Consider the following 22,770-nt stretch of genomic DNA (forward strand, 5'->3'; position numbering starts at 1 on the left):
GACTGATTCTTCCGTGGTCCCTCTGCTACTGTAACCTACAGCACTCTCTAGTGGGAGGAAGTGACAACACCATATTGAAATGAAAAACATTTATTTACATGAAATTTCAAATTTACAGTATTTAAAAAGAACTGTTGCCTCAAATTACTGTAACAAAATTCCCGCAACGTTTTTAAACAGAGCAGGGCTGGTACTGTGGTCTTCACAAGGAATTCCCAAAGATAAAAGGCAGTCAGCCGGGCATGTCTTGTTTTTCATTTGGTGGTTCGTGAAAAGAGCATCAGATCTACTCCAGCTTGTCAAGCAGCCGGCGAATGTCCTCTTGGCCGCGGTAAATTCTCTTCAGTCCTCTTGGGAGGTAACGGCAGGAGGAGAGATTGAGGTAATTGAGAGCTGTCATTAAGCCGATGATTGGCCTGAAAATGCAGAAGGACAATATTTCAATACCACCAAAATAATAGCGCTCGGGATTACAAAAACCCAAATGTGTTCGATTCACCCTCAAATTTGTACACACACATTGTCTTTTTTTATTCATCGTGAATAAGAATGTTGCAGTAAAGAGTGGGAAGCGGTGACCTGATTACCTTAAGGCTGGCGGTGTAATTCGGGTCCCGCTGAGGTTGAGTGAACGGAGGGTTTCTGCATCCGTCGCCTGAGCAAGATGAGACATTGCCGTCTCCAGGTCCTCCTCAGAGAAGAGCTGATTGGCGATGTCAAGCTGTTGCAGCGTCTGGCTCCACTTCTGAGTGACCAGATGAAGACCCTTCTTAGTTGAGGACGAGCCGACATGGCTGCTAAAATACTGTCCCCAGAACAAACACTCCAGCTCTGCCAAAACAGAAATGGGACGCACCGATTCATAAATGGCTCTCGAAGGCACAGCTAAGTAGCTGCTAAATCAATTCAACATTATTACTTAAAGCATTTGGAAGCATGTTGGAGTCAGCTGAGAGAACAAAAATCCCTCTCTCTCTCTCAATAAGGGAAATGACTTGAAATCCCAAGACAATGTTTTCAGCCCTACTCAAGAGCCTGAGGACGCAAAGACGTCCCGCACGTTTACATAATCCAGATTCATTTGCTCAGAGCTTTAAATCACACAGCTGCCGTCACCTCAGGACTTTGTGGCTGTTAAGAAGGCAGCCCCCTTTTCATCGATTCAGAAAAACAGAGTTTATTTTTATGAGACATTTATCTCACAAATTCAGAAGACATGGGTGTGTTTTTTCCATCTCAGGTGGATGCAACATGCTTCTTCATTCCTTATTTTTATACCTTTTTATAAATTATTAGGCCCTTGTGCAAGCTTTATAATCCGACTACAATTTCTTCTGTGGACATCTTAAAATAAAAAAGACCTTCTGGTTTTTTTTTCGTGTCCCAAAATGGCCTGGACTGTGCAGGGTTACAATTTTCAATTCAATTTCAAATAAAGATTAGAAATATCCTATTTTTTAAACCCCAAATTGTAACAAATGCAAAGTGAAACCTGAAAAAAAGCTCACCCTTTCTTTGTTGACCCTCCAAACAAACCTTTTCACACCGATTAGAAAGAGACTCCAATTCCATTTGTTTCTTGAAGCATAATTGTAACTGATGAAATAATACCAGCCCTTTGTGGTTCAAAACCATGATTTCATGTTTGTACAGTTAAAATCTAATACCTTTGAACTTCCCATTACCTGCATCACCCCAACATGCACTAAAGATCACGTGACTTACCAAGACAAGGCAATGCTGCCAGACCAGAGGGAGTGATTCGAGAGCAGCCTCGCAGGTCCAGCACCCGCAGCCTGGTGGAGCCGAACAGAATGTCCCACAAGTCTTTGTCGCTCATGTAGGAATAAGAAGTGGTTGCAATACAAAGCTCCTCCAGCAGAGGGAAGCCTGGGGTTGATTCAGCACCGTTACGCATGGTCTTGTGCAGAGGTCGGACGTTCAGCATCCGGAAGGTCTGATGGGATGGACAAGTGTCGAGGATGGGCGCGGTGAAGACAGACTCTACCCTGATTCCTCACACAGAGCTAACACACACGTCACCAACACGTTTCCACGACTACACATTCTCTGAAAACATCTGTGTACAACTAAAAAATAAAAACGAATGAAAAATTAATGTTACCGTTTCTTGCAGTGTATTCATCTAAAATCAAAGACTCGCTATGTGCTTTCATTCACGAAATAGGAATTTAGGTGGGTTAGAGCACGCCAGCGTAGATCCAGCTGATCTTAACTGAACCACATATTTTCTTATCTAGACGAGGGGTGTGAATCTCAGCACTGAGGACGACTCGATACACATCTCGATGCACTGCCAGCGATACGATACTTTTAACAATTATAATTTTCTGCCGATACGATGCGATACGATACGATTTACCCTCTTCACAATGCGATTCGATGCAATAATCATTTAGTTCAAGTCAATGCGATACGATATGATGCAATTTGTTGCGATATGATGCGATTCAACATGATGCAAATAAGCAAAGAAAAAAAAGAAAATGAAGTACCCTCTGGCTCAGGCCCTAAAAAAAAATGGAATTCAGTTTGGTACGACAGAAAGGATTTGGCTTTATTCCTGATGGGCACCTGGCAGTAAATTCAACAAAAGTGCTGTTTGTCTTTTTTACTATGCACCACTTCATGCAAATTCTTTTTGCCATCTTAAAACAGCAACAACTTTCCTCACACTTTCACATCGGCTATGCAATCACAATAGCAGCGGTTCTCTAACTTTTAAATTTCAAGGACCATCATAATTCTGAGTCTACAAATAGAGCCAAATGAACCCATGAGTGTCCTTTGGGTTCCGTTTTGTAGTTACACGGATTAGACGGACCTGCAACTGTTAAGGAATCTGAATCAATAAAATCCTAAAGGATTCCAATCCCAAACCTACATCACACAAGAGCTCTGTCCTAGTCGGGTCATGTTACAGTGCATTATTGAACAACTAATGCACGGCCTCACATGGTGCAAGTAAACCATTCAATGGCCATGACACCGTCGGCCAAACTGCTAGAGTTGACTTTCTAACTGGCCACTGAGAATCAGTGATTTGAGTGAGTTCTGCAACAATAAAAGAGAAAAACAATTAAACAATAATTACTGCTGTAAAAGTACAGTACACAGCAACAACTAAACACTCAATGAGTAACCTAAAGGGACTTTTTCAACAGTGCAATCAATGTTTCTCCGGTGTCCGGCGAGGAACTAGACGGGGAAGCGGGGAGGTGGCGGTAGACTTGTCGGTGATGTGGTGCACTCTTCTTCAGTGGGTCTGCATGTTTGTCGTGCTGCCGTTGTACGGCTTCCTAACGCGGCATTCTTTGCGAATGACGGACGTTTTGTCGCGCTTTCCGTCTTTCTTTGCGAATCCGTAGTGTTTCCAAACATACGATTTAAACGTTGCGGGTGCATTAAATATAGAAGCTTCCTCGCTGCTGTTCGCGCGAACGTCCATGCTGTTTTACTAGTAGTGTATTGTTTGTGCCTCACGGCTTCCGTCCGTATTCAATACAATACGCAAAGTAATGATGGTGCATGCATAGCTCCTGGGGAACAGCAGATGGGGTGAAGTTTAACATGAAGAAAACGGCGCTTGCATCGGATTTTACCGATACCCACCAACGCATCGAGATGAATCTAGATTTCACCCATCAATTGCATCACACCCAGTGAATGAGCCGATGCACTCGCATCGCGCACATGCACATCTATGCATCGATTAATATCGATTATTTTCCACACCTTTAATCTAGACGTGTTTGTGAAGCAAATTTCTGACTTTTCCCAACTTCTTCCAGCTTTACTCATCATTCCAAAACTTCCCCAAGCCTAGAGGTTTTCCGACTGATACTGATGTAGTACTTGATGAATGAGTGAACAAATAACCAGGCATCACATCCAGGGAACGTGAGGAGTGCAAATGTGGGATCAGCGGAAGACAAAGGGGTTCTTTCATCAGACTCATTTTTCAAAGTAAGAGTTTTCTCCATTAGTAACTCTGCACTGTGGAGGAGAGCGTAGACAGGAATGGAACTGAAACATTACCTTGAGTTTGGGACAAGCGACCTGTAGAGCCTGGATGCAAACAGGAAGTTCACAGTCTTTACTGTCAAGTTTGGTGTTGACCTCCAACAACTCCAGGTCTGGACAGCAGCCTCTCTGAAAACAGCAGGACACGACCCTTGGTGTCTGTTTACCCGTGTTCTAGGGAACCTTCAGTAGCGTGTTTACATGTGCAGCAGCTGTAGGAACTCCTATTTACACGTTAGTTGGCGTATAACAAATAAATCATTCTCTGCACGTGGACGCACCTCACTTCGGGCTCGTCGCTAGGGCAACCGCACTGGATTTTAAGTTCACGAAAGTTGTATTAAACTCATTCTTGAACCAAATTAATTAATTACTTAATTTTTTTTTTTTAATCCTAAAAAATTTTGTTGCAAAAAAAAAAAAAAAAAGCCACTGCAAAATCAAGCATTTTTAGATGCAACAGTCACAAAGTGCAGGATCCAGGAGGGACCGAGTATGGAGACGCGTGGGAGACCCGGGGGCTTACGGTGATGGCGGTCAGCAGGCGGTCGTTCTTCAGGCCGTGAGTGAACAGAATGTGTCTGATCTGGACTCCGTGATTCTCAAGGTACCCGAGGAGACCATCAACCTGAAACTACAGCAAAAGGAAGTTTTTCAGAAGTCTGCTGAGCCGAGGAAACAATTCCTGTGACATCACATCGTCTAATATTGAGAGCGAGATGCTGCTGGAGAGGAGAGGAGAGGGGAGGAGAGGGGAGGAAAGGGGAGGAGAGGAGAGGAGAGGAGAGGAGAGGGGAGGAGAGGAGAGGAGAGGAGAGGAGAGGTGACAGCTGGATGATGTCCACCCACAGCTACGCTGCTGTAAAGCTGCTGATCTCGGGGCTAACCAGTGTCACGGGTCTACCTCTGTATACTGCAGATTCAGACTTTGCAGAGAGCGGCTGTGCAGGCCGAGGCTGTGGAAGGCCGTCTCCGTCAGGCCGGTGCAGTAGGACAGCGTGAGGGAGCCGAGGTGAGGGCAGAGCCGTGACACCAACTGCCACACAAAGAAGGGAACAGAAGTAAAGGTTAAACTACACCACCTGATCAGAGATGTATTTTCAAGTTTGTAAATAATACATTTACGTATTTATCAGTTAATACTCTGGTCACACACACGCAGAAACATTTCATGACATCAAGGTTTTAGGGTTTGTTTCATCACTGTCTCCATGTTTTTGAGACAGACAAGCAGCCAAATGGGCCGTCAGTATTGAGCCGCCTGCAGAGCACAGCCTCCATTCATTGTTTTGTCTAAAGTGTAAGACAACCATCGAAAAAAGTATTAATTATTTTGTGAGTAAAATAATTACATGTTTGAAAAATGTTGTTTTCTCAGCTTGATTCTTCTGCTGGTCATTGAGCCATAGCCTAAAGATTCAGAGGAGGATGACTGTTTCGTCTGAGAGACTCACATCGATTGCATAGTTGACATTCTTCGTCCAGTGATGGAGAGAGAATTCGCGCAGCTGAGAGAATCTAGAAAATTAAAACAAAACATTATTTTTCTATTTCATTTCCTACCCTGGGACAATGAGGTAAATAAACGGTTTTGCTCTCCACAATTTTTTCTTCAAGATGTTCACAATAGTGCCACTTCTTTCAGCTCATAGCATCTGACAGCTCCAGGCCGAAGCTGGTCATGCAGACCTGTTGTGTGCCAGCCAGCTGAACGTTTCCTTTATCTTGGCCTCAGTTTTCGGGAGCTGGCTTTTTCCTGGAGCAATCCAGCAGTAACTCACAGTCACTTTGCGCCACAGGACCGGACTTGAGGCCGCAACGTTCCACAGACGACAAACTCTGCCCACCCTGCAGCAGAGACCCGGCAGACACACGGGAAGGACGTGAATGAAGGCCCCTGCAGTAATCGAGCTCTGATACGAAGCCATATTATTGGAGCATTGGTAGGATTTTGCTGATGTCGATGCAGAAAACTCTTAGAACATCAACACTTATTCAATAACCAGAAGAAATGTTAACAGAGATGTTGATACTTAGTTTGTAAATTAATTGTTAAGGCAACCCCCCCCCCCCCCCCCCAAAAGTCCTCTCCTCATCTCTTGACCTTCCACCTCCACAAATCTCCCCTGGTACGCTGGACCCCATGCAGATGGTAGGAACTATGAACAGGCCCCCTACCTGCAGAGGAATGGAACTGCACCATCTTGGACCACCACCAGCTGAAATATGTTGATCAGCACCTCCTCAGGAAGACTTTGAGCCCATCGCTGGTCTGTTGCTTTCTCCGGCTCAAACAACAAAGGAACCTGCTTCTCCTCAGTAACCGGCGCTTTCACCAGTTTGCTCTTGGCACCAACTGTGTTTCTTTTCTTAACTTGAACAGTTTTCCCTTTTCCTTTGCTTAGTTTCTTTTTTTTGCTACCCTTCTTTTTGGGAGCCCAGACTGAGCCATCGTACTGAGACGTGCTACTGGATATGACCAGAAGCATGTCCTCCCCCTGGTGGACGGTGTAGCCAGGACCAGCAGACCTCTGGACGCGGCCTTTCTTTGGCTTCTTTGCTTTGCGTTCTTTTGGCTCACCAGATTTCCTCTTCATCGACTTGGGCCTGTTGTCTCCTTGTCCGGATGCATTTGATGTGCCTGCTGCAGTGTCTTTACGCCCCTCACTGTGGGGGGAGTCTTCCCCCTGAGAGGAATCCATCATGTCCTGCTAACTGGCCACCAGCTTGATCCCAAGACAGTGCAGTGACATAGCAGCGTCTGGAAATGGAAGCAGATTCAGATCCGTCTCAGTTGATGAGGGCGATTTGATGTCCTTGGTTTGTTACAACTGCCAATAAGAACAAAGATGATGGACTCAAAACACAGGCAGAAGAACCAATCAGACAGAAGCTCACGGTGACCACTTAATATCAGGAACCTTTGCAATCTAGAGGTGCAATTAAACTAATTAGCTGGTCAGAGAACGGCAACGACAACAAGACTAAAATCTCATCAAACTGGAAATATGGACTGCTGCAATATTATCAAATTACAGGGAGGATTCAAAGGCGAATTATGAGCCGAAAGAGCATTTCAAATGAAATATTGCGGTGCTGCAGAGGTGTCCCGGCTTCACAAACTTAAGAAAACCTATTTGATATATCTTGACATATATTGATAAATGTCCCCACAGAACTCACACCACTACCCCTGGAACGACAGCTTCAGTGCAAATACCGTGAAAATTTGTAAATCCTATTGTAATCAAAACAACTGCAATAAGATATTGTTTTCAAAACCTGCAGCCCGAAACAATAAATGTCCAAAGTTGTTACATCACGTCAGTCGGACAGAATTTCCCCTCTCCATCTTGGAGATAAATATTTGACAGGTTCAGCTTTACGAATTTACTTATGCTTCTTCATCTTAAATGTGTGGAATTAACGAAGAGGGCAATTTGCACCGAAATATGAAGTAAACCTACTTCAAATAAAAGCCCAATGCTCTTCCTGCTGGCACAGTGAGTTTCCACCACCGACACCTCCTCGATTGCAATTTACAACAGAACTGCGCGCACACTCTCCATGTTTGGAAGAGGATAATCACAAAATGATGCACTTCACCAAGAAGCTGGTGATGGGTTACCTCAAAACACTCAATTTACACTGGCGATGAATCAAGGAGGACAAGGTAACGTGTTAGCTAGCTGGCTCACATCGGTGGGTTACAATTAGCTGTTAGCTGAGTTAGCCATCAGACCTGCACGCAGCATTATAACTTAACACAAAAACATAAAATTGATATCGACCCCCCCTCAAAAACAAAAACCAGAAGCTCTTACCCAGAGTATTTCAGGTCACAAACCCACCCAGCAGCTCAAGCTGAGCGATCCCAGAATCCACTACGAGCTTCAGTGAGTGGTTCTTCTTCCTTCGCGCAATGGCGGTTGCTTTCTAGCGCATTAGCGCCACCTTCTGGACTGGAAAGACTCCTACCCCTGCTGACCCAGTCAGATTTGATCACTTTCTCCATATAATGAATGTAGACAAAGATATGCTTAACTTCCTTTCCACTGCCACTCATGCTAAGCTAACCAGCAGTTAGCCAGTCATGCTCAAGTGTTTTATTCGATTTATAAGAAGAACACAAAGTGGAGGTGTATTTTTTTTTTTCCTCAGACAAATGCCTTTTTATTCATTCCACAGGTTTCAGTCACTGGAAGTACAAATCAAGTTGTTTCACAGGAAATTAAAAAAAAAAGAAAAAAGAGCAAAGACATGAAGACAGTAGTGGTCAACGTGATGTGGATACATGATGTAGTGGCTCAGAGTGTAAACATTCACAGAACAAAAAACACATTTAGCTCAACACTGATCTCTGTCAAAACCTGCCTTTTTTTTATGTGTTTCATGGAGTCAGAAATTAAATACCACGACACAGGTGCTGAATAAAGCATCATTCTCAACCCAGGTTCAAGTTTAGATGCACGAAAACAGTAAAAGTCTATGTTTTGCCTCCTTCGTTTTATTCTCATGATTGGAGATTTCATCCTGACTTCTTTCCAAAGGGACATCTGATCCTTTTGTGTTTGAGAACATCGAGATTCAAATGCTTCCAAAAGCCGCTGGAGGTCAGACAAAACGCTCTTTTGTCATTTCTTTCCCGCAAATCTGAATTCTAAAAAGTCAGTATTTGGTAGACACGTGGTTCGAAGACGCTCCGAGCCTTCAGCATCCAAACACTGAGGAATGGGAAGTGAACCCAGCTAATGCTAACACGGTGCTACTGACGCCACAGGGCTTCACTGCGTCCTCCTCACAACGTTGGCTGGCGTCTGAGGAAAAACCCGCAGGGGAAATCGAACCATGAAAATCTACCATTGCGTCGTTTCCATGACAACAGGCCTCTGGCAGATGTAGCAGAACTGGTTCGGACATTTATCTTGTGCTATTTGAACAAAATAAAACCGTGAGAAAACACGGACTCTCACTCTGAAAACGAACTAGAGGGAAAAGTAGCGACAGTCTAATGGAGTTACCTTTTGCGTCTTTATCTTAATAGAAGAGATGAAAACCAGTAGGTGGCGCTAAAACCAAGGTCAGTGCATTGAAGCACGTCACAATATCGCAAAAATAAAAAACTTGATATCAACGTGTTTGCTGAAGTAAATTTCCAAGACAAAATGTACTCTGGAATTGGCGGGGATGTTGTAGAAGCGGTCACTCACGACGGAAACAAAACAATCAAGGTGACGCGTTTTGGCCCCTGAACCTGATTTTGATTTTCACTATGAAGATACAGAGGACGCCATGCTGTCGCACCTACGACCTAAAATCACATTCAACCGGAGAGAAAGCTAACAACAAACACAATGAATACTGATGAATTAAAAAAAACAAACCCAAAAACACTGGACGTGGAATTGCAGAATTTCACATTTCTGAAGCTCATTTTAAAACGTTGGCGCTGGATCTTCCCGACTGCTCGAAATTCAGTTACTAAGTGCAGACATTTGAATATTCCGATGTAAAACGCAGTTTCTTGTGCAAGAAGTCATTATTTGGCAAAATTTACAAGGTAGTTTTCGGGGAGTTCTAAGTGCAATACTTCACTTCGATCTTTAATTTAGCCATGAAACACTGCCTGTGCTCCAGTTTACAGTGTCTCAGGACGGTAAAATGCAGACTTGTTCTCTCAACTTAATTAACTAGTAGCCACAAGGTATGACTTGTTTTCTTAATTTAACCGTTTCAACGCCTTCGCGAGCTACTGTGCGGGAACAAGTTCTATCTTACGGCCTCAACATGTATTGTGTCTCTTCACGGCTGCTCCGGGACTCAGAACTGTTCCATGGGCTACTTTGCTAACTGTGTTACCTTCTCGAAATATGAACCCTTCAGGAGCAAACAGGGTTGGAGGTGGTGATGGATGGTGAGAGGAGCTGATGGAGGTCAAGTATACGATGTGTGTGTGTGTGTGTGTGTGTGTGTTTGCTACCACACAGGGTCTTTGTATGGAAGAGACTTTGGGAGGCCAAACATGGCGTCATGTTGAACTGTAAACCACGGCACGTGAACTTGGTCTTGTATGTTGCATCTTCTTTCACTTCTCTGCCTCCATCTCTTATCCTGACTTCATCCCTCCGTTATTTCTGCTCCATCACACTCTCTGCAGCCCTCTTTACTCTCTGCTACATTCTTCCATTTCAAGTCACAATTTTTCCTTTTTTTTTTTTTTTTTTTTGATGATAAATTTGGACTTGAGGTTTTTTTTCCGGCCCTCTTAAGCATCTTCTTCCACCTCCTCCTCAAACTCGCCCTCCTCCTCCGCCGTGGCGTCCTGATACTGCTGGTATTCGGACACCAGGTCGTTCATGTTGCTCTCTGCCTCGGTGAACTCCATCTCGTCCATGCCCTCGCCGGTGTACCAGTGGAGGAAGGCCTTACGGCGGAACATGGCGGTGAACTGCTCCGAGATGCGTTTGAACAGCTCCTGAATGGCGGTGCTGTTACCGATGAATGTGACGGCCATCTTGAGGCCACGTGGCGGGATGTCACAGACGGCCGTCTTGACGTTGTTGGGGATCCATTCCACAAAGTAGCTGCTGTTTTTGTTCTGCACGTTCAGCATCTGCTCATCCACTTCCTTCATGGACATGCGCCCACGGAACACAGCAGCCACTGTCAGGTAGCGCCCGTGGCGAGGGTCGCACGCCGCCATCATGTTTTTGGCATCAAACACTTGCTGGGTGAGCTCGGGCACGGTCAGGGCGCGGTACTGCTGGCTGCCCCTGCTGGTGAGAGGTGCAAAACCGGGCATGAAGAAGTGGAGACGTGGGAAGGGCACCATGTTGACGGCCAGTTTCCTCAAATCCGCGTTGAGCTGGCCGGGGAAACGCAAGCAGGTGGTGACGCCGCTCATGGTGGCGGAGACCAGGTGGTTGAGGTCGCCGTAGGTGGGCGTCGTGAGTTTGAGGGTGCGGAAGCAGATGTCGTAGAGGGCTTCGTTGTCAATGCAGTAGGTCTCGTCTGTGTTTTCGACCAGCTGGTGGACTGAGAGCGTGGCGTTGTACGGCTCCACCACGGTGTCCGATACCTGGAAACACGGCGAGGAAACGTCACAACCCAGATGCTCCGCAGAGAGTCACTGATACGTCATAAGTGTAGCTGTCTGAGATCAGAAACCATTTCACCAGTGTGGCGCCAAACTAATAAATAAGCTCTCAATGTACCAGCTGAGACTCGAACGCACTCACAGTTTTCAGTGTCTGCTGACAAACGGGAGAACACACATCAGCTGTTCAGCACACACACTTGGATGTGTTACCTTCGGAGACGGCACCACGCTGAAGGTGTTCATGATGCGGTCGGGGTACTCCTCTCGGATCTTGCTGATGAGCAGGGTGCCCATGCCGGAGCCGGTACCTCCTCCCAGGGAGTGGGTGAGCTGGAAGCCCTGCAGACACTCGCAGCTCTCAGCCTCTTTTCTCACCACGTCCAGAACCGAGTCCACCAGCTCAGCTCCCTCCGTGTAGTGACCTTTGGCCCAGTTGTTACCTGCCCCACTTTGACCTTGTTTTAACAAAGAAAAAGAAAGTTGTCAGTTGTGTTCCGACAAGTTGATTCCATTTCATTTGAAGAGTATAAAAAATTATGTACCCCCCCCCCCCCACTGCAAGAATTACCATCAAAAGCCAACATTAATCTCTCCGAACTGTTTTGAAGCGTCATCTGAGTCAATAAGTGGACCTGCGAGGCCCATGTGACCGATGGAGCAGCACTGAGTTCTCACCAAATACAAAGTTGTCAGGTCTGAAGATTTGTCCGAAAGGTCCGGAGCGCACCGAGTCCATGGTGCCTGGTTCCAGGTCCACAAGGATGGCTCTGGGAACATACTTCCCCCCTACAAACACGAGAATGATTGTGTTGATAAAACCATAGAACGTGAGGTATAAATACCTCAGTTCATTGACGTCCACTTGTAGTACCACAGAAGGCCACAAGATGGAGTCAAACATTCTAAAACTGCAGATACAACGCATTTTGCCCAAGGAGGCAGGTCCGCCTCTGCTCTTCCTGCTCGTGCGATTTCTCCCTGTTCTTCTCAAACGACCAAACTGAAACTGACACGTTTCATTTGTCTTATCTTTCATCCCTGTCGGTTTTCCGGTGCTCAAATTCAACTGGACTAGATTTTTAAATGAAAGTGTGTGTGTGAAGGAGCAGAGTTGCAAGTTTCCCCCCCCACAGAATCAGTGGTTTTGTTTACATCTCAACAAACGGCGTGCGTGCAGACAGCTCATAATCCTCTTGGTTTGCTCGCTGTAATTGGGTCAGATCATGGTGGGACTGTGTTCTGACTCCAGCTCAACAGCACACGGGTTCCTCTGGACGTGGGCGAGGATCACCAGGTCGGGGGGGTGAAGCGGTTCCTCTCTTGTTATTCTTGTTTTAAGTTCTGTTACTGTTTACACCAGCGGTTCAATTCAAACGGACTAAATGCCGATTTTGACTTCTGACATGAGGAAACGAGACGTGAGCGCTGTTGTTGTAACAGTGACATCAAATGTAGTCACCGTTCACGCCGTCAGTTTGTTTTAGCTGTTCATCTCTACATGTGCAGCTCCTGGTTCATGAGCAAGCAAATTCAATCAAATCAGGGAGTCAAGCTCCTTGTGTGTCAGAATCTGGCGCCAGACAGGAAGACAGGAATGATCGGGAATTATCCGAGATACGATTGGAAAAATAGGGCCGGGTTCAATCTCTTAATGTAACATGGAATGACAAATGGAAATCTGATATGTCAACATCTCATTCCTCGCTTGAGCAATGAGCCAGTTTCTCCACCAGGGGGAGAGGGGGCTTCAACAGACCCCCTCCCCCCCCCCCCTTCAGCAGCATCCACCCACCTGTGGCCTCGTTGTAGTACACACTGATCCTGTCCAGCTGCAGGTCGCTGTCTCCATGGTAGGTTCCTGTTGGGTCAATGCCGTGCTCATCGCTGATCACCTCCCAGAACTACACACACACACACACACACACACACACCATCAGTAGTCAGCATCATTAACAGTGAGAACGGTGCTGCTGCTAATAACAAGCGTGTGTGTGACAGTTTGTCTGCTTCCAAAGTGTAAGAGGTGATTTCCTGTCGCCACCAGGTGGCGCTACGATTAATCAGCAACAAAGCGTAACGGCTCTTTCCTTGGCTCTTTCTAGATCCCTCCACCAAGTTTGGTGGAAATCTTGGCATAATCCAGCTAACGGACAGAATAAAACTCCACTTTCAACATGGCCTCCTCAGATCCCTCACTAGAAACGACCTTTTCTGGTTTTCATGGAGAACCTGCAGTTAGCAGCTGATAAAATGCTGCGTAGCATCGTTCAGTCACAGATGTGGAATCCCGCCACAGGTACACAGTCACTCCTCAGTTTTCCATGTTTGCCAGGGACGAGCTGATCCGATTACCTTTTGCAGTCACAAGACTGCCTAAAAACGGCAACATGCAGCAAGACGTTGTCTCTTTGAACGTGGGGAAGAAAGGTTGGAAGTCGGATCAGTGCTCTCCATCTCTGTGCTGATTAGAAGCTGCACTGGCTGCACTGTGTTTAAGTGTGCGAGCGTGAAGCGACTGGATCACTCTGACCCCTGGACGACGTCCAGACGAGGGCTAGAACGAGGCCGCGGCAGACATAAGGAGCTTGAAAACAACTCTACGCATTTGTTTGAAGTCCTCTGCTACAGTTGCACATTAACCACAGTTGCACCGACATGCAATCCTCAGGAAAACGTTGAGCCTCTGCTCTTGGGAGACTGCTCAACAAGGAGAATATGGAGTTTCAAGGCCTTGGGAAAGTGGCAAGACAAATAGAGCTGGAAATAATTTGGGAAAGATGGAAAAAAAAAAAAAGCAGCAAGAAAATCCTCTTCCATTCATCTGAAAGCACTTTGATATCGCTAACACCACAAAACCCAGTCACAACTGGTCTGGTTGTTTTCTCAAGCTCAACTACGTCGCTTTTTTTTTTTTTTGGGACACTAAATTGTTTAAACCTGTGGGAGGATTTAATCACAGGGAAGTCAACGCTGTCGCTGCCTCCAGACGGAGCCATCGCGGCTCTTGAGGAGGACTTTACAGCTTGGTTCTGATGGGCCGTCTGGTGTTTTACATCTGAACGCTCTTGGACTTTAAACTGCTCACACACAGGCCTCTTTTCTCCCTCCTTCTATATGCTCCAGAATGTAGAAAAACCCAGACACGCACAGTAAGATCGAAACTACTGGAAAGTGACGGCCACCAAGAGCAAAGATGGCCAACAGCGTTTGCGAACAGGCGCGTTTTATTGTTTTTATTTCAAATCAGTGTTTGTGTATTAATATCTCACCTGAAGTACATTTACAACCACACAAAGTTATGTATTAACAGAAATGCCTGCCTCAAAGTCCACCGTGGTGCAACCTGAGGCGACGCATCCCACTGTGGGTCAGTGGTGCTGACCGAGAGACTCCTGCTAATCCGGGGATTTCTCATGTACGCGCGTGCTACGATGTTGGAACGCTCTACATTCTCAATTCAGCCTCAACGGGCAATCATTCAAGAAACGTTCTTATGCACAAATGTGTTCTTGCAACACTTTTTTATCCAGTTTAGTGTTTGAGACAGGAAGCCTGATGGATTCTGTTGCACCTCCGTCCTGGTGTGCACTTCCTGAACCTGGCAATCAGCCACACAAGCGACGGCGCACCTTTTTATCGTTTTTCTGACAGATTCCTGGCCTCCGCCGCTTTAGCGCTGCTATTGTTTGCATTAGCGAGAGCAGAGCTTCCTCTGAGGGGTCCGTCAACCTCGTTTCTGCAGGCTGAGACATTGACGCCAAACTCAGTTAAGACAACAGCACAGACTGTCACACCAGCTCAGTCAGCTGACCCTAATCTATGCCAGGGAGTACGAGTGTGAGTGCCACTGAGCTGGTGTGTGTGTGCGCGTGCTTGTGTGTGTGTGTGTTTCCCCTCCTACATCACGTCTTTGTGAATCCAGAATCCAGACAGAGCCATTCACGTATAGTTAGCTTGAAGCTAATAATGACCAACTAAAAAGGAGCAAAAAAAACCCCCATCAATTTACAAACTTTCAAGAGCAACTAAAACCCTCCACGTTCACGGTAGCATCCAGCGTGACCAGCTGGTGTATTCACTTGAAACAATTCACTCACGCCTGCTCGCGGTAGCGCCAAACAATGGCTTATTTTAGGCTGTTTTTGGCCCAAACCAAAGTATTGAGCCTAATGTGGGTTACGGAGCAGATGGCTGCATGAAGACGACGTGGATTACCAGATGATGCGCCTGAGAGTTTGCAAACTGCCGTTTTTTGGACAGTTTTTCTGTTGGCTGGTTACGTAAAGCTCCATATCCACCGGGCAGCCATGAATTAGCTTTGTGGCTTCTTGCCTGGCTCTTTCAGCAAATGGAGCGACAAAACAGTGTTTGGGGATCGCAGGACCTCAACTTGAAAGGCAAAATACAGTTCTTAATTTTGAGGAATCCAACCACGAAAGTTAAAGTGAAAAACTAAGTCAGTAAATAAATGAAAGTTTATGACATCAAGACTTTGAATATTCATGTGTAAATTGTTTTTTGAGTTGTTGGGAGAGGGCCAGCAAAACATAGTTTTCTGAGTTCCTGGTGAAGGTTGGGAGTCAATGGGTTAGGATTAGGCTGTTTTTATGAAGGGAAGTCAGTCCACTCCTATAAAAGGTTCAGTGCCTGTGCTAACCAGTAAGTGTGTGTGTGTGTGTGTGTGTGTGTGCGCGCGCGCCTCTTAGACAATCTAACTTTTAATCCTCATTAGCATTACGCTCACTATTTTTGGCTGTCCGTGAATTCACCTCAATGGGATTGCCATAGCAACGGGTTACCAAGATGTTTGTGGAAATTCCATTAAGGGACTAAAACAATAAGAAGAATGTAAATTTGGGAAACGACTGAACTTCTGTTCCAGACAACTCAGCCTCTGACTGGTTAATGGAACGAACCCAGGCTGACCTCAGCCTGACCAAGTCCTCGGAGACACAAGTCCTCACTGCCAAATGGCGCCTGAGTCACTCCCAATGTACCTGCCAGGCCGGCTGTGTGAGAGCAACATATGAATAAAAATGCATGTATTCAACATAAATGTCTTGGTTAGAGAAAGTCTTTATCTTGGATTCACGAATGAAATTAAAGATCGCCTTCAAAACTCAACTTCTGTTCAACAAATCACCGGACAGTCAAGTCCACGAATTCACATTCTCTCATAGCGAAAAGCACATCTCAGTCGTGCAGCAGCCGCTATTCTTAATTCACAGGTGAGGCGTTATTTTGACGTGTTTCATGTCGGAGGCTGCAACAGCAGTTTGGACCCGACAGGAGAGGACAGAGGGGCATTGACGCGCTGAGGGAGGGAGGCGGCGAACGCCTCCGGGAACCCAAGACTCAAAAACCTACATGACATTTAAAGGCTTGCTGGAAGACAACACTGATCTCCACCATAACACCTGAACGAATGCACGTCCACGTGTTTGTCAGGGCGGTGGTTTGGGGGTGGGGGGGGGGTTCATCTGACACACTGACTGGTGATGATCTCATCTGTGCTTTCAGAGCAGACACAGAGCCACTTGTTATCCACCCCCCACCCCCCACCCCTCATCTCTGCCTCAGCAAATCTCTCCTTTCTTTTCACCCTCTTCTCACGTGTTTTCCCCCTCAGTGACAAAGAGTCTATCAAGCTCACCGGGCGGCCAAGACAGCAGCTGGCCCGGCGTCTGCTGAAGCCCGGCCAGCCCCATTTGTCACGGATCAGCGGCTTTAATCTGGGGTTCTTGAGAAACTCCCAAATGTATGAATTCTTATAGTATTCAGACACGATCTGCCGATGAACATAAATAAATTACCAGAACCGGAAATCTCATTCATATTTTCAGCGATAAATTTCCACGGCTTTGTCCTGCCCTCGAGGAAAACGCTCACCACCACGCAATCAATGAAAGACTGTGACATGAAAACTTTCACTCAAGTCATTTTTCTTTTCAACTGAACCCCATAGGATCTCGTTTGTGAAGCGCAACATTTACGAATAAGAAGCTTTTCCAGGCCTGGAAATGACCGTTTTTGAGTTCCATGAGTTTTCCAGGGTTTCCAGGACCCTTTCATAGCTCACATGGAGTTTAAGTGCAGTGAAATTTGGAGCTTTATTTGGCATCTTCTCGCAAAACTTCCATACAGTATTTAAATCCTGTAAAGGCTTACTTAGGTAGACTTTTCCTTCACTTCTTGGTGACCTCATGACCCTAATAATCTGGTCATCTTGGTCTTGTAGCATTTTGTATTGTCTCGTTTTAACCGACAGAACAATTTAAAGAAAGCTTTTCACTGGACTTCTTCTTTAGCTGCCAGTTAAATGGCATCTTTTTATATAAATAATTTTATATTCGTGTAGTGAGCTAAATTAGCACAACGCTCCTTTTCAGAAGGGCAGCTGACACCAAAATAGATGAATTAAGTCCTTCTTAACTGAGATTAAGCTTTTCTTTGGATAATGAGGTTCACCCTGGCGATAAAACCGACAGTGATTCTGGTGCTCGTCTTCAATATTTTAGTCTTAAAACTCCAAAATGTGAAAACTGAGCCTGGGTTTCCCAGGTCCGTGTTTAACAGGGGATTAAGTAGGAGGTGCTAACAAAAGGCCGGCTGCTTTCTGGTTGCTGGTGATACACAGAAATAACGTGTGGTTCTTTACTTTTTAAGATAAGAATAAAGAGATTGATGTAAATAAGTGCCACATTACTATTTTCATTAAAAAATTAAGGTTAACAGAAAAGACGACAAGTGCGGTAAAACAAAGAAAAACGTTTTAAAGCTAACTTTTCTGAATCACTCATTAGCAAAAATAATACTCATGATGATAGTAAGTTAATGCGGTTCTACTTCTTCTTACCTTCGCACCGATCTGGTTGCCGCACTGACCGGCCTGGATGTGCACGATTTCCCTCATGATGGACAGAGACTTAGTGACGGTACTACAGTGGAGACGAGGCGGTGTGGGGAAGCTCGTTTGGCAAACACGCAACAACAGTCTATCTCCCGCAGAGTGGATGAAGCCGACTGCGCCCCGGAAGGTGGGGCAAGGCGGCTTGAGGAGGCGTCACACACGCACGCCATTGGCTGCAGCTGTGGCAGGCTCGGCGCTGATTGGCTGGAGTTTGAGAAAAAAAAGGGGTTTCCCAGAGCCAAAGACAAGGACCGGAAAAGAAGAGAGAGCGCCGTGTCGTCATCACTGCCCCGTTGGAGGTTGTCTGAAACGATGCAGAACAGAACAGAATAGAATAGAACAGAATAGAAAAGAATAGAATAGAACAGAACAGAATAGAATAGAACCTTCTTCTCACATATGTGGAGGAAAACACAAAATAAAAAGCTGTTAAGTGTCATGGGGGGGGGGGGGCTGGAGCCCATCTATTATATTAAGTATCAACAATAGACACAATATACAGACTATATTTTCCTTTGACTTCCAAAATGTGTCATTATGGTCAGTTTGAACCTTTTTAAGAAATCAGAGAGGTTAAAAGTGCTGAACCTTCCAGCTCACACTAATGAACATCAACAGTGATGCGTCACGCCGGCTAAAAGCAACACACAACCGTTTTTTTTTTAGAAAACGTTAAGTGTTTATTTGTATTTGGAGCACAGAAGAGAATCAATCACATTCAAATGTAAACTCAGGTAGAGCTCACCCACCATATGTTCATTCCACCTCCAAACACGCACTCCTTAAAGTACGTAGCATAAGCTTAAATCAATACTTTAACCCAAAAATGTATTTTGCCCTTCAAGTACTCTAGTACTAGCAAGTCTTGAGCTCACAAAGTAAGACTTTTCCATCCTGCATTTCCTCTTTGTGAATTAAGAGGTCAGGGAGAGCCAGTCACGTATATTTAACTCAAAGCTAATGGTGACTGATGGCTAACAACAGCAAAAACTGCTCAAAATCATCCATTTACTAACGTCTGGCGTGACAAGCATCACCTTCATCCAGCCCAATGCTCAGGAACCCACAAACATTTCTATTCGTCATATCTGCAGTCACGCTGAGGAGCTACGCAGCAGGGCAACAACAGGCTCTCTGGTGAGGCAGTCGCCGCATCAACAGGTGGAGTGGAAGACACCGCCGACCTTTGCCCCCTTGGCTGCTAGCTTGTTGTATTCAGCGACGGCCTTTTCAGTCTGCAGGACTTTGACATCAACGCCTTTCTGCTTAACGAAGTCCAGAGTGGAGGAAGGAACCTGAGGGCAGAGATGGTGGCACGAATGAACTCAGAGCCTTCCAACAAACGAGTGATTGAGGTGTTTTCACGGGCCAACCCAGGAGTTGGCATCTTCATGAGCTCCCCTGACCAACAGCCAGAGGAAAAGCGTGGTGATTCTAACCTCTGGGTTATAATCAGACTGATTATAGAAGCGTTTACCTGCAGAGCTTCACTCATGCCTCTGCCAATGACCAGCAAGTCAATTCCCTTCTTCAGCACCTCCTCCAGGTCGGCAGGCTGGACACCTGGGTAATGCTGGGGTGGGAAAATTCAAATAATGAGCGCCGTCGCAGGTAGAGGGACGTGTGCGTCTCTAGGTCATGATACTGAAACATGCGTTATCTTGCACCCACGTCAGTCCCAGTCTCCCGCCAGTCCCAGTTGCGGCTGCCTCCAGGCCAGACCTTGCAGTCCTTGTAGCTGGAGGAGCATCCCTTCACCTTCATGTGGCCCCAGGAGAGAGACGCGATCTCCGGAGAGGACATGATGTTTGCTGTCATCCAATCAAGGAGGGACACACAGACATACAGTCATATTGCCAATGAAATTAATAATAATGCAACAATAATAATACTGAAACTCATGCTGGCTTATGTTTAATGTAGACAAAAACAACAGTAGCGCTGATATCAGCCAAATATTCATGCAGCTGACACCCTAATTAACTCTCAGCTTAAACTTTAACCACTAACAAAACCAAGGAAGCGTTCGGCCTCACGAACATCTCTGCACTTCCCTGTTTTTTTCTGTCATTCAAATTATAAAACTATGTCGCCTCGCCACCACCGAGGGCCTGCTGGGGATGACGTCACTCTGGTGGGCATCTAACATTAGTAGTGCGGACATCTAAGGAGAAGTAAACACTTTTAGCAACACTGGCAGCTCTGCTCGACACCATGGCTGAGCGGAAGCTATTCCTGTGCCTCGAAGTCCCCTGAACCCCCCCACCCGAAAAACTTATAAAACACATCGGAGACCGTTGCTGCAGTAAGTCTGACCTCTACAGAGTTGAAAAGTTCCGTGACATTTCAGTAATATTACAGTAACGAGAGCTGCTTACGCACTCTCGCTTCCTCCTCCACTGCTACCGCTTCTTCTTCTTCTTCTTATGTTCTAACAGTGTTGACGCTACTCTCCGCCTTACTGCCCCCCGCAGGACGAATTTAACACATGCGACACATTTCACTTGCTACAAGAACAGTAAAGTCCACACATGATTATCTAGACGTTCATATGAATGTCAAAATACTTACATCTGAAGGACTGGAACATTTCACTAATGAGTGATAAAATGATGTCAGTCTAATTGTAGCTGGACTTCCAAGTCATATGTACAGAGACATGGCGGACTATCAATCAGTGTTAGCTTAGCCAGAGTGTTAGCCTAGCCAGGGTGTTAGCTTAGCCAGGGTGTTACCTTAGCCAAGGTCCTAACTTAGTCAAGGTGTATGTTTAGCCAGGGTGCTAGCTCAGCCAGAGTGGTAGCTTAGCTTTATAATAGCAGCATTTTCACTGTGTAAAACTCCAAACTAATATAACTCGGTTTGGCTGTCTAGTCAAGCTGCATCCTTCTGTATTCACACAAGAAAGACGTCAAAATAAAGGGCGCATCTGACAAGGCGCTCAAAGGAAAACCCAGAGTTGGTTACCCTTCAAGAACGTCTTTAGCGGCAAAGCTGACAAAGAGAGTCTGCCTTTCTGTGTTAGTCTGCAAACGTCTGTGATTAAGACTGAACCTACAACCTCTGAACGAAAGGCAGATTTCTTTCTTCTCTTCTTTTTGTGTCACTGAGCAACACAAAAGTTAGTTGGAAACGTCAGTTTCATCTCTGGTTAAACTCAACGACTGAACAAGTTAGAGGCACGATTTCTTCAACACCGTTAAGACCATGAGGTCAACAGCATGAGCATGAGACAAATGGGGAAAAACAGATTTTATTATTATCATTATTATTATTAGTATTAGTATTAGTAGTAGTAGTAGTAGTAGGGTTTCAAAAGTTGCTGCCTTTTGAAGATCAAAAGTTGATCATTAGTTCATAGTTGGCCTCATAAAAGAGTAATATCAACTTATGACACCTAGTTAATAATTAGCATGTTTTTTCTCATCTGTGCTGAAGATAAAATGATATTTAAGTTTACTAAATTATTACACAAGCACGTCACATAACTTCCAGACTAAATTTCCAAATTTTGTCATTTGTCTTATTATTATTTAGTAATTATTTTATGTAGAACTTGGAAACTGCTTTGGCTAATGCTGTTAAAATTGAGTAACTCTAGTCTTCTTTTTTTTTTAGTTTTCATTTTAAATATTACTTAATTTAATTAGGTCTGGTGTAACTAGTCTGCTGTCTTCTTTCATATTTATCGAACTTAAATTCTGGAACATTTTTTTTTTGTAAATTCTACTTAATTTTGTTGCATCAGGTCAACCTAATCATATTACGTTTTACCAACTTAAATAAACAAACAAACAAACAAACAAACATCAAGCTCACAAAACTTAGAAAAAAAAAGGGATTGGAAAATGTTCCCTCAGTTTTTTTTAAGTTGCATCTCAGTAACAGTCGTCACAGTGCGTACCATCTTGTTTGGTCAGGGGATGTTTGGCCCGCCATGACCACCATGATGATAAGTACTTTCATAACTCCTCGCCAGGCCGGACGGTTCTTTCCTGAGAAGAGTTTGATAGACGTGAAGATCTGGAACCCGCAAAGTCAGAATCTTATGGTTGTCGACTATCCAACTTATTTCTGGGGAAGATAATCAACCAGTAAAGCTTACGATGACGAATCAGAATTTGACTTCAAAAACTACAAGATCCAACCTGATGGTGGTGAGGACCCCCCCCCCCTCCCAAAAAAAACAAAACAACAACAACTTTTAACAGGAGACAGAAACCTCGAGGGGAGACTCATCAATTTCTCTTCTTGCAGAGCTCTGAGGAAATGAGATTGGTGTTGACCTGCTGCCCCCTAGTGGTTTATACCAGCAACATCAGTTGGCGTTCACGATCCGAGGTTTTGACGGAAGAGGAAAACTCTGGTTCGGGATTCGTTTTCTGCCTCTGGTCATTCATGGACGGCAGGAATGACTTTGTTTCTGCAACACGGAGACAGAGAACAGGAACGTATCATTTAGAAACAGCCGGTAATTCATCCACGTCGGGGATGTCGTCCTCAATTTGACAAACTACTCTCTGTCCATGGTGCTGAATGACGCTGATGACGTTTCGGCCAGGCGGCTGTTTGAACGCGTCACTAGAGGGCAGGAGTGTCCGCGGTAAAACATCGCTCCGAGTTCAGGGGCAGGCTTTCACCTCCAGTCCTGCTTCGACTGAGAAAAAAAGTTATAAAAAATAAATAAATAAACAAGAGGAAGAAAAACGTTGCTCCT

General features: G+C 45.2%; 3 protein-coding genes across 8 annotated transcripts; all 3 read right to left on the reverse strand.

The window, feature by feature from the left end:
* Nucleotides 1-74: 74 nt before the first annotated feature.
* fbxl6 (F-box and leucine-rich repeat protein 6) lies at nt 75-7,999 on the reverse strand. Of its 3 annotated transcripts, none has more exons than XM_086194151.1 (10): nt 7,869-7,999; nt 6,223-6,875; nt 5,734-5,892; nt 5,499-5,562; nt 4,949-5,080; nt 4,571-4,678; nt 4,060-4,173; nt 1,726-1,957; nt 588-831; nt 75-416 (listed from the first exon to the last, which is right to left on the reverse strand). In XM_086194151.1, the coding sequence occupies exons 2-10, from the start codon at nt 6,747-6,749 to the stop codon at nt 287-289; spliced, it is 1,710 nt and encodes a 569-aa protein (XP_086050277.1). In that variant the 5' UTR covers nt 6,750-6,875; nt 7,869-7,999; the 3' UTR covers nt 75-286. The 3 variants fall into 3 exon arrangements, with proteins under 3 accessions (XP_086050277.1, XP_086050278.1, XP_086050279.1); XM_086194152.1 differs by having other exon boundaries at nt 6,223-6,805; nt 7,869-7,996; XM_086194153.1 differs by lacking the exon at nt 7,869-7,999 and adding an exon at nt 7,512-7,712 and having other exon boundaries at nt 6,223-6,805.
* Nucleotides 8,000-8,188: 189 nt separating this feature from the next.
* Nucleotides 8,189-18,175, reverse strand: LOC147240375 (tubulin beta chain-like). The gene is made up of 5 exons (XM_086192488.1): nt 18,000-18,175; nt 12,936-13,044; nt 11,819-11,929; nt 11,354-11,598; nt 8,189-11,122 (listed from the first exon to the last, which is right to left on the reverse strand). Exons 1-5 carry the CDS (start codon nt 18,054-18,056, stop codon nt 10,310-10,312), a joined length of 1,335 nt encoding a protein of 444 aa, XP_086048614.1. The 5' UTR covers nt 18,057-18,175; the 3' UTR covers nt 8,189-10,309.
* A 532-nt stretch (nt 18,176-18,707) lies between these two features.
* Nucleotides 18,708-20,847, reverse strand: aamdc (adipogenesis associated, Mth938 domain containing). Of its 4 annotated transcripts, none has more exons than XM_086193179.1 (4): nt 20,625-20,847; nt 19,725-19,864; nt 19,531-19,626; nt 18,708-19,348 (listed from the first exon to the last, which is right to left on the reverse strand). In XM_086193179.1, the coding sequence occupies exons 1-4, from the start codon at nt 20,641-20,643 to the stop codon at nt 19,208-19,210; spliced, it is 396 nt and encodes a 131-aa protein (XP_086049305.1). In that variant the 5' UTR covers nt 20,644-20,847; the 3' UTR covers nt 18,708-19,207. The 4 variants fall into 4 exon arrangements, with proteins under 4 accessions (XP_086049305.1, XP_086049307.1, XP_086049306.1 ...); XM_086193181.1 differs by lacking the exon at nt 20,625-20,847 and adding an exon at nt 20,436-20,517; XM_086193180.1 differs by lacking the exon at nt 20,625-20,847 and adding an exon at nt 20,432-20,515.
* Between the last annotated feature and the right edge of the window lie 1,923 nt (nt 20,848-22,770).

Source organism: Aulostomus chinensis, chromosome 22 (genome assembly GCF_037954235.1).
Source record: "Aulostomus chinensis isolate RoL2024-O1b breed Wild chromosome 22, RoL_Achi_v1.0, whole genome shotgun sequence".
Classification (NCBI taxonomy): Eukaryota; Metazoa; Chordata; class Actinopteri; order Syngnathiformes; family Aulostomidae; genus Aulostomus; species Aulostomus chinensis.